This window comes from Erpetoichthys calabaricus, chromosome 13, assembly GCF_900747795.2.
Source record: "Erpetoichthys calabaricus chromosome 13, fErpCal1.3, whole genome shotgun sequence".
Taxonomy (NCBI): Eukaryota; Metazoa; Chordata; class Cladistia; order Polypteriformes; family Polypteridae; genus Erpetoichthys; species Erpetoichthys calabaricus.
This window is the reverse complement of record NC_041406.2, coordinates 20,656,759-20,668,813: the sequence shown is the minus strand read 5'-3', so window position 1 is coordinate 20,668,813 and position 12,055 is coordinate 20,656,759. Positions and strand designations below refer to the sequence as shown.

At 42.7% G+C, this 12,055-nt stretch overlaps 1 protein-coding gene across 7 annotated transcripts in view; it reads right to left on the bottom strand.

The window, feature by feature from the left end:
* Nucleotides 1-12,055, bottom strand: part of LOC114664022 (FH1/FH2 domain-containing protein 3-like) — a 722,250-nt gene that overhangs the window by 226,695 nt on the left and 483,500 nt on the right. For all 7 annotated transcript variants that reach the window (XM_051935624.1, XM_051935621.1, XM_051935625.1 and 4 more), the window contains exon 8: nucleotides 3,504-3,598. In XM_051935624.1, the coding sequence (XP_051791584.1) occupies nucleotides 3,504-3,598 (95 nt within the window). The remainder of the gene's footprint in view (nucleotides 1-3,503; nucleotides 3,599-12,055) is intronic.

Below are 12,055 nucleotides of genomic sequence, written 5' to 3'. Positions count from 1 at the left end.
TCACACTGACTGCTTTCTGTCAGATTCAGTAAAACTTGACTTTATGGAGTCTTTTCCATACTGAAAACTGTCAGTTTAAGGGGATATACATCAATGTCAATGAGTGAGTCAGAGATGGACGTGCTTTATTGTTCTTTGTCTTTATCTAATACCAGTAACGGCGCACATGTTACATGTCAAGTGAATCCACTTGACTTGAGCATTCCTAGTTTTCATCCTCTTTCTTTCTCGTTACGTTTATCATTCGTTTGCTCAGAGGTTGATGCGCTTGCTGCTTTCTGAGCAGCTCTTCTTTTCTCCACCCTAGCGGCCCGCTTCTTCTCTTCTTTCATCTGCATCTTTTCGCGTTAAAACTGATTAAGTCAGTATTTGTGTTGCAATTACTTTGTACGTTTTCCTTAATTTTTCAATAACCTGTCACTTAAGTCTTCAATCTGTCTCAAGAATGATTTAAGATATGAAGAGGTAGAGGAAGTGATGGTGAAGGTGGCAGGGAATGAGAACGGCACCCGTACACATGCACCGCACGGCCACCCTACTGGCTGCTGCCGAGAGTTGATTCTACAATAAAATGAATAAAAATAAAAAGAGGAATAACCTTGGAGGTCAATCATCACCCTGAATGCGGATAGTAGACGTCACATAGTATATGTGTACCAAATTTCAGGTCAATAGGTCACACAGTTTGTGATCTACAGGTGATTTAAAATCCTGGACAGACAAACGAACACCCACAGTAGCGTATTATATAGATAGATAGGGCCTACACTGACCACCGTCCCAAACACTTTCTAGTTACCCTAACATTTTTATCTTTTACAAGTCTTGTGACTAACAAAAGGTAGTGCGGATAGAACCAGCAACTGTGTGTATTGCAGTCCAGCACCTCGGTCACTGGGCCACGCTGCTCGTCTGAACATATGGCTTAGATTCGGCTTTTAGGACGGATAATTTTTTGATTTTCTTTCATTCACAAGCCACATGATGAATTCAATTTTTATTGCCACTGATCCAGTGGACAGTTTGCAGCTAACTGGCCAGGACACAGCAGGACATTCCTAGGACTGAATGACTTTAACGTGTTTGGCCGTGTTCTCTTTCTGAGGTCATCACCTTTATAACTGCAAGTCGTTCTAAACTAACCCCACAATATTCAATGGCTAAAGGGCTCAATGGACAGATCACTTGGCAGATGGATGGATTAATGAGTGAGAGGCAGATGGATGAATAAATTGATGGATTATTGGTTAAGGTGAGAAATGATCACATGGCCTGAATGGGTGAATTTTCGCATGGAGTAAAGGGGTGCCCAATCAGAGTTTGCCACAAGAACAACCACGTGTCATTATGGCAGGCCAAGCAGAGGTGGTATTTTCCATTGTTATACCAACTCCTAGGGAACAAATACAGCAGACTAGCAGTGAGGGATGGAGGATATGTTAGTAGTGTCCCAGATTACCACAGGATAGCTAGGGGGTCATTAAGGTTACATGTGGACCACTAGTGCTGAACATTTCTGAAAGAAAGAGGATCACTGTGAAAAAAATCAGTATATAGGATATACAGTATATACAGGGTGGCGCAGGGAAACGGGAAATTTTGGAACTAGGTGTTGGTGACCCTGGGGCGTCGGCAGTTGTTTGGGACCAATGCGACCTCATTTAGAACCCCTTGCCATTAGTTATAATGGAGCAGTGGAGTGGTGTGCAACGAGCCTTTGCTATGAAAGCCTTTTATAAGAATGGTGATTGTGTGACTGTCGCGCAAAGGGAATTTCAGTGTGACTACCAGTTAGGACATAATGATTGTGTATATAAAATGCTAAGGATTGTTTCCTTGTGTCTGTTACATGATTACTTGCAAACTACTAGGGGTAGAAACTTCATCTTGGTTTTAATCGAATGCTTATGACGTGATATGTGCTGGAGAAGCAGAAAATGTGTCTGTTGTCAATTTCAGCAAAGTTACAGGGAAACTGCATAGGGAAACTGACCAAGAAGGTGACATGGCAGAAAGAAAAAACAGCAACATCTGCTAAACATGAAGCAAATTACTGAAGCCAGTTATGTGATAGGAAGAAGAATGATAGCCCTGGCATCGACTAAGCATCAAGAAGCGAGGTAACTCGGGATCTACTGGAGCTGGAACCTTGATCTTGGCAGAACTGGAGGTCCATGTGTTTCTAGCATATATGATGTATTTCACACACGTGGTATGTACACGTCTTCCTCAATCTCAGGTGCTCTAGGAGCATGAGGGTCCTATGCAGTATATCTGAAGTGTTCCTAGGGCAGCATTCTGACAGTCACAGATCTCAGATGTTGTCTCTGATGATGTCTCCCAACCTGGGGGGGTCACCACATGAAGAGCTCCAGTCTCCACCCAGACCATTTTTACCGTCACTTTCTAATTCTTCTCTTAGACCTTGGTATATTGTTCTGGTTTCTCAGCATCTCCCCCCAACCTTATTAACGCAGCTTGACTCATTTTGTTTTGTTACACTTGTGCACATGGGGGGCAGCTTAAGGGCTCTGGTGATAGTAATTACCTGCCGAGCCAGGGGTTGGCGCCATGTTCTACTGCTTTCTCTCTTCCTCCCTATGCAGAACAAATGATTGACGGCTGTTCCACCGCTGACGTCACTTCTGTTATCCACCCTGCTGGGATTGCCCCCTCCTGCCTGGACCCCATATGACCATTCAGCCATTTTCAGTTCAGTTCAGTTCAGTTCTGAGATCCTGCCTGGAATGATGTAATCCACAAGCTGTTGTGTGTTTTATCATTATTGCCTTATTTCAGTTATACAGGGTCACCAGGGTGGTACCCTAACACTTTGACGTTGCTTTGTCTCCTCATTACTTGTTCTTGTCCCTCTCGTTACATATTGAGGCATACAGTTTTCTTGCGTCGTACCCAGCGCTGCTCTTATGTGATGTTTTATCGAGTTTACATTGCGTGGTGTCTTTCTGTTATTTCAACATTAGGTTTTGAGTTTACAAATCGTTTTTTTTTTCGTTCATTGTATGGCCCACGGTGTGGAGTTGCACCCAATAAGAAATGAATCAACTGCAGAAGAGGGTGGAGGGCTGTGAGGGGGCATTCTTGACCACTGAAAGTACACCTAGGGCTTAACCCAAATCAGACCCAACATGGGGTAAACTGACCTGCCACCTTCTCCTCCCCGGTGAGTTAAGCTTGTTGCTGAAGGTAGTTTATAGCGTCCAGGGTGTGATGGACGGAAGATAAGAGATCAGGGATGAAGAAACAGAGCGAGAGGTGTTGGCAGGTGTGCTTAGGCCACCCCAATGTGCCTGCATATTTAGGTCCAGACGGGTAGTGGATGTTCACTATTTCCCCGTATTTACTTTGTGTTGCTTGAACTTGCATTGTTTTTCTGCTCTTTTAATATCTTTTCCCAACTGATGATTCCTTTTGGGTATTTTTGTCCTCCTCATTTTCCACAATAAGTCCACGTTGCCCCTCCATGTGAACAATTCACTCACCTTATTTATGAGGGTCATGGCGTACACAAGCAGCTCTGTATCGACCCCGTCCTTTTCGTCCAATATTTCCATGGCATTTGACCATAGTTTGGTTCCTAGAAGAGAACAAAATAATAATAAACAATAATAATTTACATTTATATTGTGCTTCTCACATAGTGAGTGGGGTGCCACTCCAACCACCACTAATTAGAACATTAGAACACTCTAGACGAGAACAGGCCATTCAGCCCAACAAAGCTCGCCAGTCCTATTCACTTATTTCTTCCAACAAATGTGCAGCACCCACCCAGATGACATGATAGGCAGCCATTTTGTGCCAGTATGCTCACCACACATTAGCTGGGAGGTGGTGAAGTGGTGAGAGAGGATGATTAACAACAACAACAATGACATTTTATTTCTGTAGCATGTGTTCATACAAATGATGGAGCTCAAAGTGCTTTACAAGATGAAGAAAGAAAAGTTTATGAAAAATAGAAATAGAAAAATAAGATTAGGCAATACTAAATAACAAAGAATAAAAGTAAGTTTTGACGGCCGGGAGGACAGAAAAAAACAAAAGAAAAAAAAACTCCAGAGGGCTGGAGAAAAAAAAAAAAAAAACAAAATCTGCAGGGGTTTCCAAGGCCACGAGACCACTTAGCCCTCACTGGGCATTCTATTTAACCGAAATGATCTAAATCAGTCCTCATGGCTACAAGGCTTCACATGGAAGAATGAGATGATGATGGTCATGTGGACCTCTGGCCTTCAATCCATCAATGTAGGGACAGCACGGTGCCCTGATCAGGTGGTGATGGCGCAGATGACCATCATAGAAAACCAGAAAAAGAACAGCAGAGAATGTAGGGGTTAGTACGGATTATGGAGATATGATAGAAATGGTAATTAAATGCATATACAGAATATATATCTCTCTATATATAAAATCCAACGTCTGTCTGCTTTTCACGAGAGAACCACTTAGCAGGTTTAGATTGTATTTTTTTCTATTATTTACTTGAACATTCCAGTTGATTTCGCGACTTCTCTCATCGCGCTAAGAATCATAGCTCACTTGCGGTACCGATTTATTTGCGTGAATCTGAGAGACGCGCAGCGGGCCGAGGGGTCAGGAGCAGGGACCTCCTCACTCATGCGCCAACCTTGGGGCATATCATACATCCGCTTAGCTAGTAAACGAGAGAACTACTTAACGGATTTTGATTGGGTGTTTTTCTAGAATTTGCTTGAACATTCCAGTTGATTTTGCAACTTCTCTCATCACGCTAAGAATCATAGTTTGCTCGCAGGAGTGATATATTTGGGCTAATCCGAGACAGAGGTTGCGGAAGAGTGACGTCAGGAGTGGGGAGCCGGGCAGGGCCCTCCTCATTGTCCTGTTTCACTTCTACGTGGGTGGAGCCACAGGGGACGGCTAGTAAATAAATATATATATAAAAATATTAAGGGGCCAGAATGACTAAGCAGTGGTGGGCAATTTAGCATGGACACTGAGATGCACCCTACTCTTTACGAAAGATGCCCAGGTATCTTTTATGACCACAGAGAGTCAGGAGTTTGGTTTTATGTCTCATTCGAAGGATGAAAAGGAAGTGATGTGCATGAAATATACTAACATGGAGTACACACCTGCTCCCCCGGATTAACCTGCAAGGCTGTTTCATTCCAAGGTTACAAAGGGTCTTCACCTTCTAAGGAAACATAACTAGCAGAGCAGACACTCATTTTTGGTAAGACTTCACAATAAAGGCCACTAACTGCTGTAGTAACAAGGCCTTAACAAACATCTTGATTTGCCCTAACAGGGCCTGCAGACAGAGCTGAGACAGGACCTCACAGAACGTAATCCATTATAAATGTTTCTAACTACTTCTCTCAAATCGTAACAGGGTTACTTTACTTCTGAGTAATCACGTTAATAATGTGGAGATGTTCTACCAGTCCACAGTGGCCGGTGTGGTGTTTTACGCTGCAGTCTCTCCAGGGGAAGCAATCTGAGCTCAAGAGATGGCTGAACAAACTGATCAGGAGAGCCTGCGCCATCACAGGAGGAACCCCAAAAATAAAAAAAGAGGACGGTGACAAAAGTGGAAGCCATTATGAAAAAATCTCCTCTATGCCCGCCAGGATGTGCTCTCTTGAAGCAGTTTTAGCCACAGGCTCATTCCACCATGGTGTGCTAAGAGGTGCCTCTGGGGGTCAATTCCGCCCACTGCTATCAGGCCATACAATGCTTCATCCCACTGTGCTTGTTAAGCTCATTTTGAAATATCTGCACAGTATACTTTTATTTCGCCCTGTGACGGTCTGGCGCCCTGTCCGGGGTTTGTTCCTGCATTGCGCCCTATGCTGGCTGGGATAGGCTCCGACAGACCCCCGTGACCCAGTACAGGACTTGGTGGGTCAGAAAATGACTGACTATACATTTATTGATTGATTGGCTGGATTATCTGTCCTGAGGCTCTATATCCTTGTTTTTATGTTTCTGCTGCTGTATGCACCTGAATTTCCATGTGGGATTATCTAAATTTATCTAATTTAACAAGTTTACTTTTATGCTGCTCTCTACACCCACACAAACAAGTACCAACTGGAAAGTACAAGGGTGGCATCCAAATATCCTGTCAGTGCTTAATGAGGAGAGAGTAACCATTAACAGTGAGCGTCGATTCAGTAGTTAAATACGTAAACTTCACGACTTCCACCAGCACTGGGCCCTTTCAAACATATGAACCGTCAAGTAGAGGCTTTCAGCTAACAAAAAGAAAAAAAAAATCTCAATAATGAAAAATAAAATGGATTTAACTATTCAAATGCTTGCAAACGTGGAAACGTTGGTAAATGTAAAACTTAATGCTGGGGTGGCGGGCAGCAGATGACAACACTGACTGATCACGTAGGGCCAGCTTACCTGACACTGTTTATTGGGTAACACAGTTAGGGTCGCTTTACACTTGATGGTCAGAACACTTCCACACATGTATCATGGCAGCCACGTGTTCCTTTACAAACAATAAATGTTCTGACAGAGTGAGATCTGCCCTTCAGAATGATACACAGGCCGGGGGTCTTCAATAATCTGAAGGTTCAAACCTAATTTTTTGGCTAATTTGACAACCCTAAACACTATTGACACTCCTGTGTGTGTCTCTCTGTCACCTCCATGCTTTTTAAAGCCAACTCACATAAGACCTCTTTTACAGCCATTTTCTGTCAAAGCCTTCGTTTACATAATCGTAGCAAATCGGAAGCAGTCGGTGGTGAGCTCCCGTGAAGACCTGTCACATCATGTGACATACCTAGCGACTCACTCCAGCCAGTCTTTAGTCGTAGCAGCTGGCTCTGTGTGTGTGAGAGCAGACAGCCAATCAGTGCTCATCCAGGAGGACAATGCATAGAAGGCAACCAATGAGGAAAAAGGACCTCACAAACAGAAGAGACGCTCGTCTGTCTGATGTCTCCTGTTTATCACAGACAGATACAGTAGACAGACAGATAGATAGAGAGATAGATAGATAGACAAATGGAATGACGGATATGGAAGGCACTATATAACAGATAGATAGAGAGATAGATATGAAAAGCACTACAGTAATCCCTCGCTATATCGCGCTTCGCCTTTTGCGGCTTCACTCCATCGCGGATTTTATATGTAAGCATATTTAAATATATATCGCGGAATTTTTGCTGGTTCGCGGATTTCTGCCGACAATGGGTCTTTTAATTTCTGGTACATGCTTCCTCAGTTGGTTTGCCCAGTTGATTTCATACAAGGGACGCTATTGGCAGATGGCTGAGAAGCTACCCGGCTTACTTTTCTGTCTCTCTTGCGCTGACTTTCTCTGATCCTGACGTAGGGGGATTGAGCAGGGGGGCTGTTCGCACACCTAGACGATAAGGACGCTCCTCTAAAAATGCTGAAAGATTATCTTCACGTTGCTATCTTTTGTGCAGCTGCTTCCTGAAAAGACATGCTGCACGGTGCTTCGCATACTTAAAAGCTCGAAGGGCACGTATTGATTTTTGACTGAAAAACAAACTCTCTCTCTCTCTCTCTCTTTCTCTCTCTCTCTTTCTCTGCTCCTGACGGAGGGGGTGTGAGCTGCCGCCTTCAACAGCTTTGTGCCGCGGTGCTTCGCATACTTAAAAGCCAAACAGCCCTATTGATTTGTTTGCTTTTCTCTATCTCTCTGATATTATCTGCTCCTGACGCGCACTCCTTTGAAGAGGAAGATATGTTTGCATTCTTTTAATTGTGAGACGGGACTGTCATCTCTGTCTTGTCATGGAGCACAGTTTAAACTTTTGAAAAAGAGACAAATGTTTGTTTGCAGTGTTTGAATAACGTTCCTGTCTCTCTACAACCTCCTGTGTTTCTGCGCAAATCTGTGACCCAAGCATGACAATATAAAAATAACCATATAAACATATGGTTTCTACTTCGCGGATTTTCTTATTTCGCGGGTGGCTCTGGAACGCAACCCCCGCAATCGAGGAGGGATTACTGTATATAACAGATAGATAGACAGGAAAGGTACTCTATAATAGATAGACAGACAGATAGATAGATAGATGGATAGATATAAAAGGCACTATATGATAGATAGATAGATAGATAGATAGATAGATAGATAGATATGAAAACCACTATATGATAGATAGATAGATAGATAGATAGATAGATAGATAGATATGAAAGGCACTATATGATGGACAGACAGACAGACCGACAGACAGAGAGTTCTATCCACTTACTAAAGTGCTACTCAATTTATTTTTTATTTGTCATCATTAACAAAGTCTTGGTGGCTTCAAACTGACAACGTTCACATCACATATTATATTGGATGCCATCACGTGACTCTTTCTAAGTATGTGATAATTCTTGATATGTTTTTCCTTTACAGTCCGAGCACAGATACCTTGAGCTGAAGGTGAGAACTGAATCAGCACACGGCCTACCTGTCGATACTTTACTGTGTGTGTCTCTCCTCTGTTGCTTTGGCCTACCGTGCCAGTGTATATAATAACTCAATGAAGTTATCGTGTATGTGATTTTAATAGGAATGGACATTAGCAGTTTTGGATAACAGCATCTCATAAATCTCCAGTCAGGTTTTCAAATCTGCTGGCCAATCCCACATCTGGCACAGCTGTCTTTAAAGGCTCAGTGTTACGCTTGTTTGTTATTTTAAAAGAGGATATGTTGATCTAAAGCTCATCTCTTGTGGACATGTTGGCCGGCAGTCCAAGTGGAACTGTTAAGCTGCAGACATACACACACACACATGCTGCCCAGTTTGTTAAGCCAGTCAGTGACTCGGGTTCAGGGAATGCCACTTCCCAGGCAACTGTCCCATTCTGAAGACAGAGTGACACTGAGCCAATCATTGGCTTTGCTGACCTAAATCTAAATCGAGACCCAACTTCTTCCTGCCATCTCAATGCTTGGCCACCACATTAGAAAGAAAGAAAGAAAGAAAGAATGGTGAGTTTTTTTTTCTTTCTGGACATATGGAGAACATTCCCAAATTTTAAAAGACTCTTTTATGAGCTGCAAAACACGTTCCTAAGTGATTGAAGCAACTCAGATAAGGCAGCCCTTTTATGTGTATATACTGTATTATACAGCGACACAGGTCAGCAGACACATGGACCCCGTTATGAACACTTGGAGGGGCCCAGCCATCCTCTGTGGCCATAACTACACTCAGAGATGTGCTGTGTTGGGTGATCTGAACAGGCCGACTGTAATGAGACTCTCTGCAAACAGAAGGCGTCTGAACGCTGCTGCTGCTGATGATGAACTTGCTTACCAGGACAAGAGGGAGAGGTCACGAGCATGGACTGATATAGTACTTTGTCACACCCATCACATGGCAAACCACCACAGGATCCCAAATTAGGACCCGAGTGGAGCTGCGCAACGGGTGACACCTCAGCACCACACTAGGTCAGATGGAATGGGACAGTGTGAGGTTTTTTACAGTGGAGTGGCTGGAGTGTCAGTCCATAGGAGGACCTGCTTGCAGGTTAATGTCATACCCAGGATGGAGCAACTGCAGCTCAAGGGCCCAACTAAGTGGAATCACTTCTGGCATTTACAGGATTCAAACCGGCAACCTTCCAACTGCTGCCGGCGTAGATCCCTACCTTCAGAGCCACCACTAGGATGCACAATAAATCGGAGAGCCAACTCGGATATCAGTGACGGCTGTTTGTGGTTTAGAGGATCTGAGAGAGGATACTGAGCTGGCAAGCTGGGCTCTTTCACATTTAGAGAGATAGTGAGAGAGACAGAGATGTGAATGGTACCATACGATAGATAGATAGATAGATAGATAGATAGATAGATAGATAGATAGATAGATAGATAGATAGATAGATAGATAGATAGATAGATAGATAGATAGATAGATAGATAGATAGATAGATAGATAGATAGATAGATAGTGTGACAGATGGCCGAGGGACAATGGAAGGAACGGGGGAGTGAGCTTTTTCAGGACATTTTCTCCCCCGGGCCAATAGAGGGCAGCCCTTTTGGCTTACAGAGGGGCCATGGGTTTGGAGCATGGAAGGTCAACCCTGCTGGGGCCCGTGGCTACCACCAGGGGGCGCCGGGATGTTTTCTGGGCCCTGTTTGGCAGCACTTTTGCCACACCAGAATGTCGTTGGACACCTGGAGTCCCTCTGGGTGTCCTATAAAAGGGGGCTAGCTGCCAATATTTAATGGCCAGAGTCGGGAGGAAGAAGGGCAAAGCCTTTGTGGAGGACTGGAGGCACAAGGACTATGCTGTCGTCGTGGGCATTATTTTTACATTGCTGGGAATTGGCAACTGAAAAATAAAGGTGGGTTGTGTGGTGAACCTTGGTCCTGCCTATCTGTGTTGGGTTGGGGCGGCTGTACACACCCGGGCATCACAATAGATATTTTTATTTTTTAAAACTTTCATTGCAATTATATATAGGAAAACCATAATATCAAATATAACCATTAATGACAACAAATTACATACTAGAAATACAAATTCAAAGAAATTCTCCGGTTACTCCGCATCATTGACAAAACACAACACTCCCCAACTTTTTGCTTTTTACAAGAAGTCCTGATGGCATTTATAAGTTTATAATATTACAATTCTTTTTTTAAGTCTGCTCTTAATTAGCACATGAGTGCTTTATCTTTATTCCTTCTTGTTTTTCAAATTGCTAAATTTGCCTGGCCCAGTAAAAATAACAACTTGCCAAGTATGTAGTTCAATTTAAGAGTCCTAGAAATCACTAAACCAAAAACAAATGTATTTATGGTGAATGCCAACTGCAGTTTCCTACAAAAAGGAATGACAAGGTCAAAGGTCAGTTCCTGAAGTGCTCTTCGAGTGCTGACTGTGGATCAGAAAACATGTCACCAGGAATTCAGTCACAAGAACTTGGACCTTCTTAGAGAGAATCCCACAGACATCTCCTCATGGATTGTTACTTGGGATGAAATGCGGGTCAACCACCACTGGAGGAACCTACACTTCCACAAAGAAGTCCTTATATGAGGAAATGCATATGTCTCTGTTATATGCCATTTGGTATGGGATTAGTAATAGTAGTGTTAATGTTAGTGATGCACCATCTGTTGGAATGGCAAATGCAATGCATTTTATTACTACAAATGTTTGTGTTGCACCATTTGTTGGAATAACAAATTGAATGCACGTCCCTGTTATACGCCATTTGGTAAAGGATTTGTAAAAAAAGCAGTGTTAATGTTTGTGATGCTCCATCTATTGGAATGGCACATATAATGTATTTCTTTACTACAAATCTTTGTGCAACACCATCTGTTGGAATGACAAATGCAATGCAGATGTCTCAGTTATACGCCATTTGGTATGGGATTAGTAAAAGCAGTGTTAATGTTAGTGATGCACCATCTGTTGGAATGGAAAATGCAATACATTTCATTACTACAAATGTTTGTGATATACCAAATGTTGGAATGACAAATGCAATGCACATGTCTCGGTCATACACCATTTGGTATAGGGTTTGTGAAAACAGTGTTAATGTTTGTGATGCTCCATCTATTGGAATGGCACATGTAATATATTTCTTTGCTACAAATCTTTGTGATGCACCATCTGTTGGAATGACAAATGCAATGCAGATGTCTCAGTTATACGCCATTTGGTATGGGATTAGTAAAAGCAGTGTTAATGTTTGAGATGATCCATCTATTGGAATGGCACATGTAATGTATTTCTTTGCTACAAATCTTTGTGATGCACCATCTGTTGGAATGACAAACCGAATGCATATATTTCAGTTATATGCCATTTGCTTTAGGATTTGGAAAAGCAGTGTTAATGTTAGTGATGCACCATTTCTTAGAATGACAAATGCAACACATTTTATTGTTAAAAATATTTATGATGTGCCAGCTATTGGAATGACAGAGCCATAGCAAGCAGATGGACACACAGATACACACACACCTGCCTTTTTATTAAAGTGGATAGATGGCCAGCTCTTTCCAATATCTCTATATATTT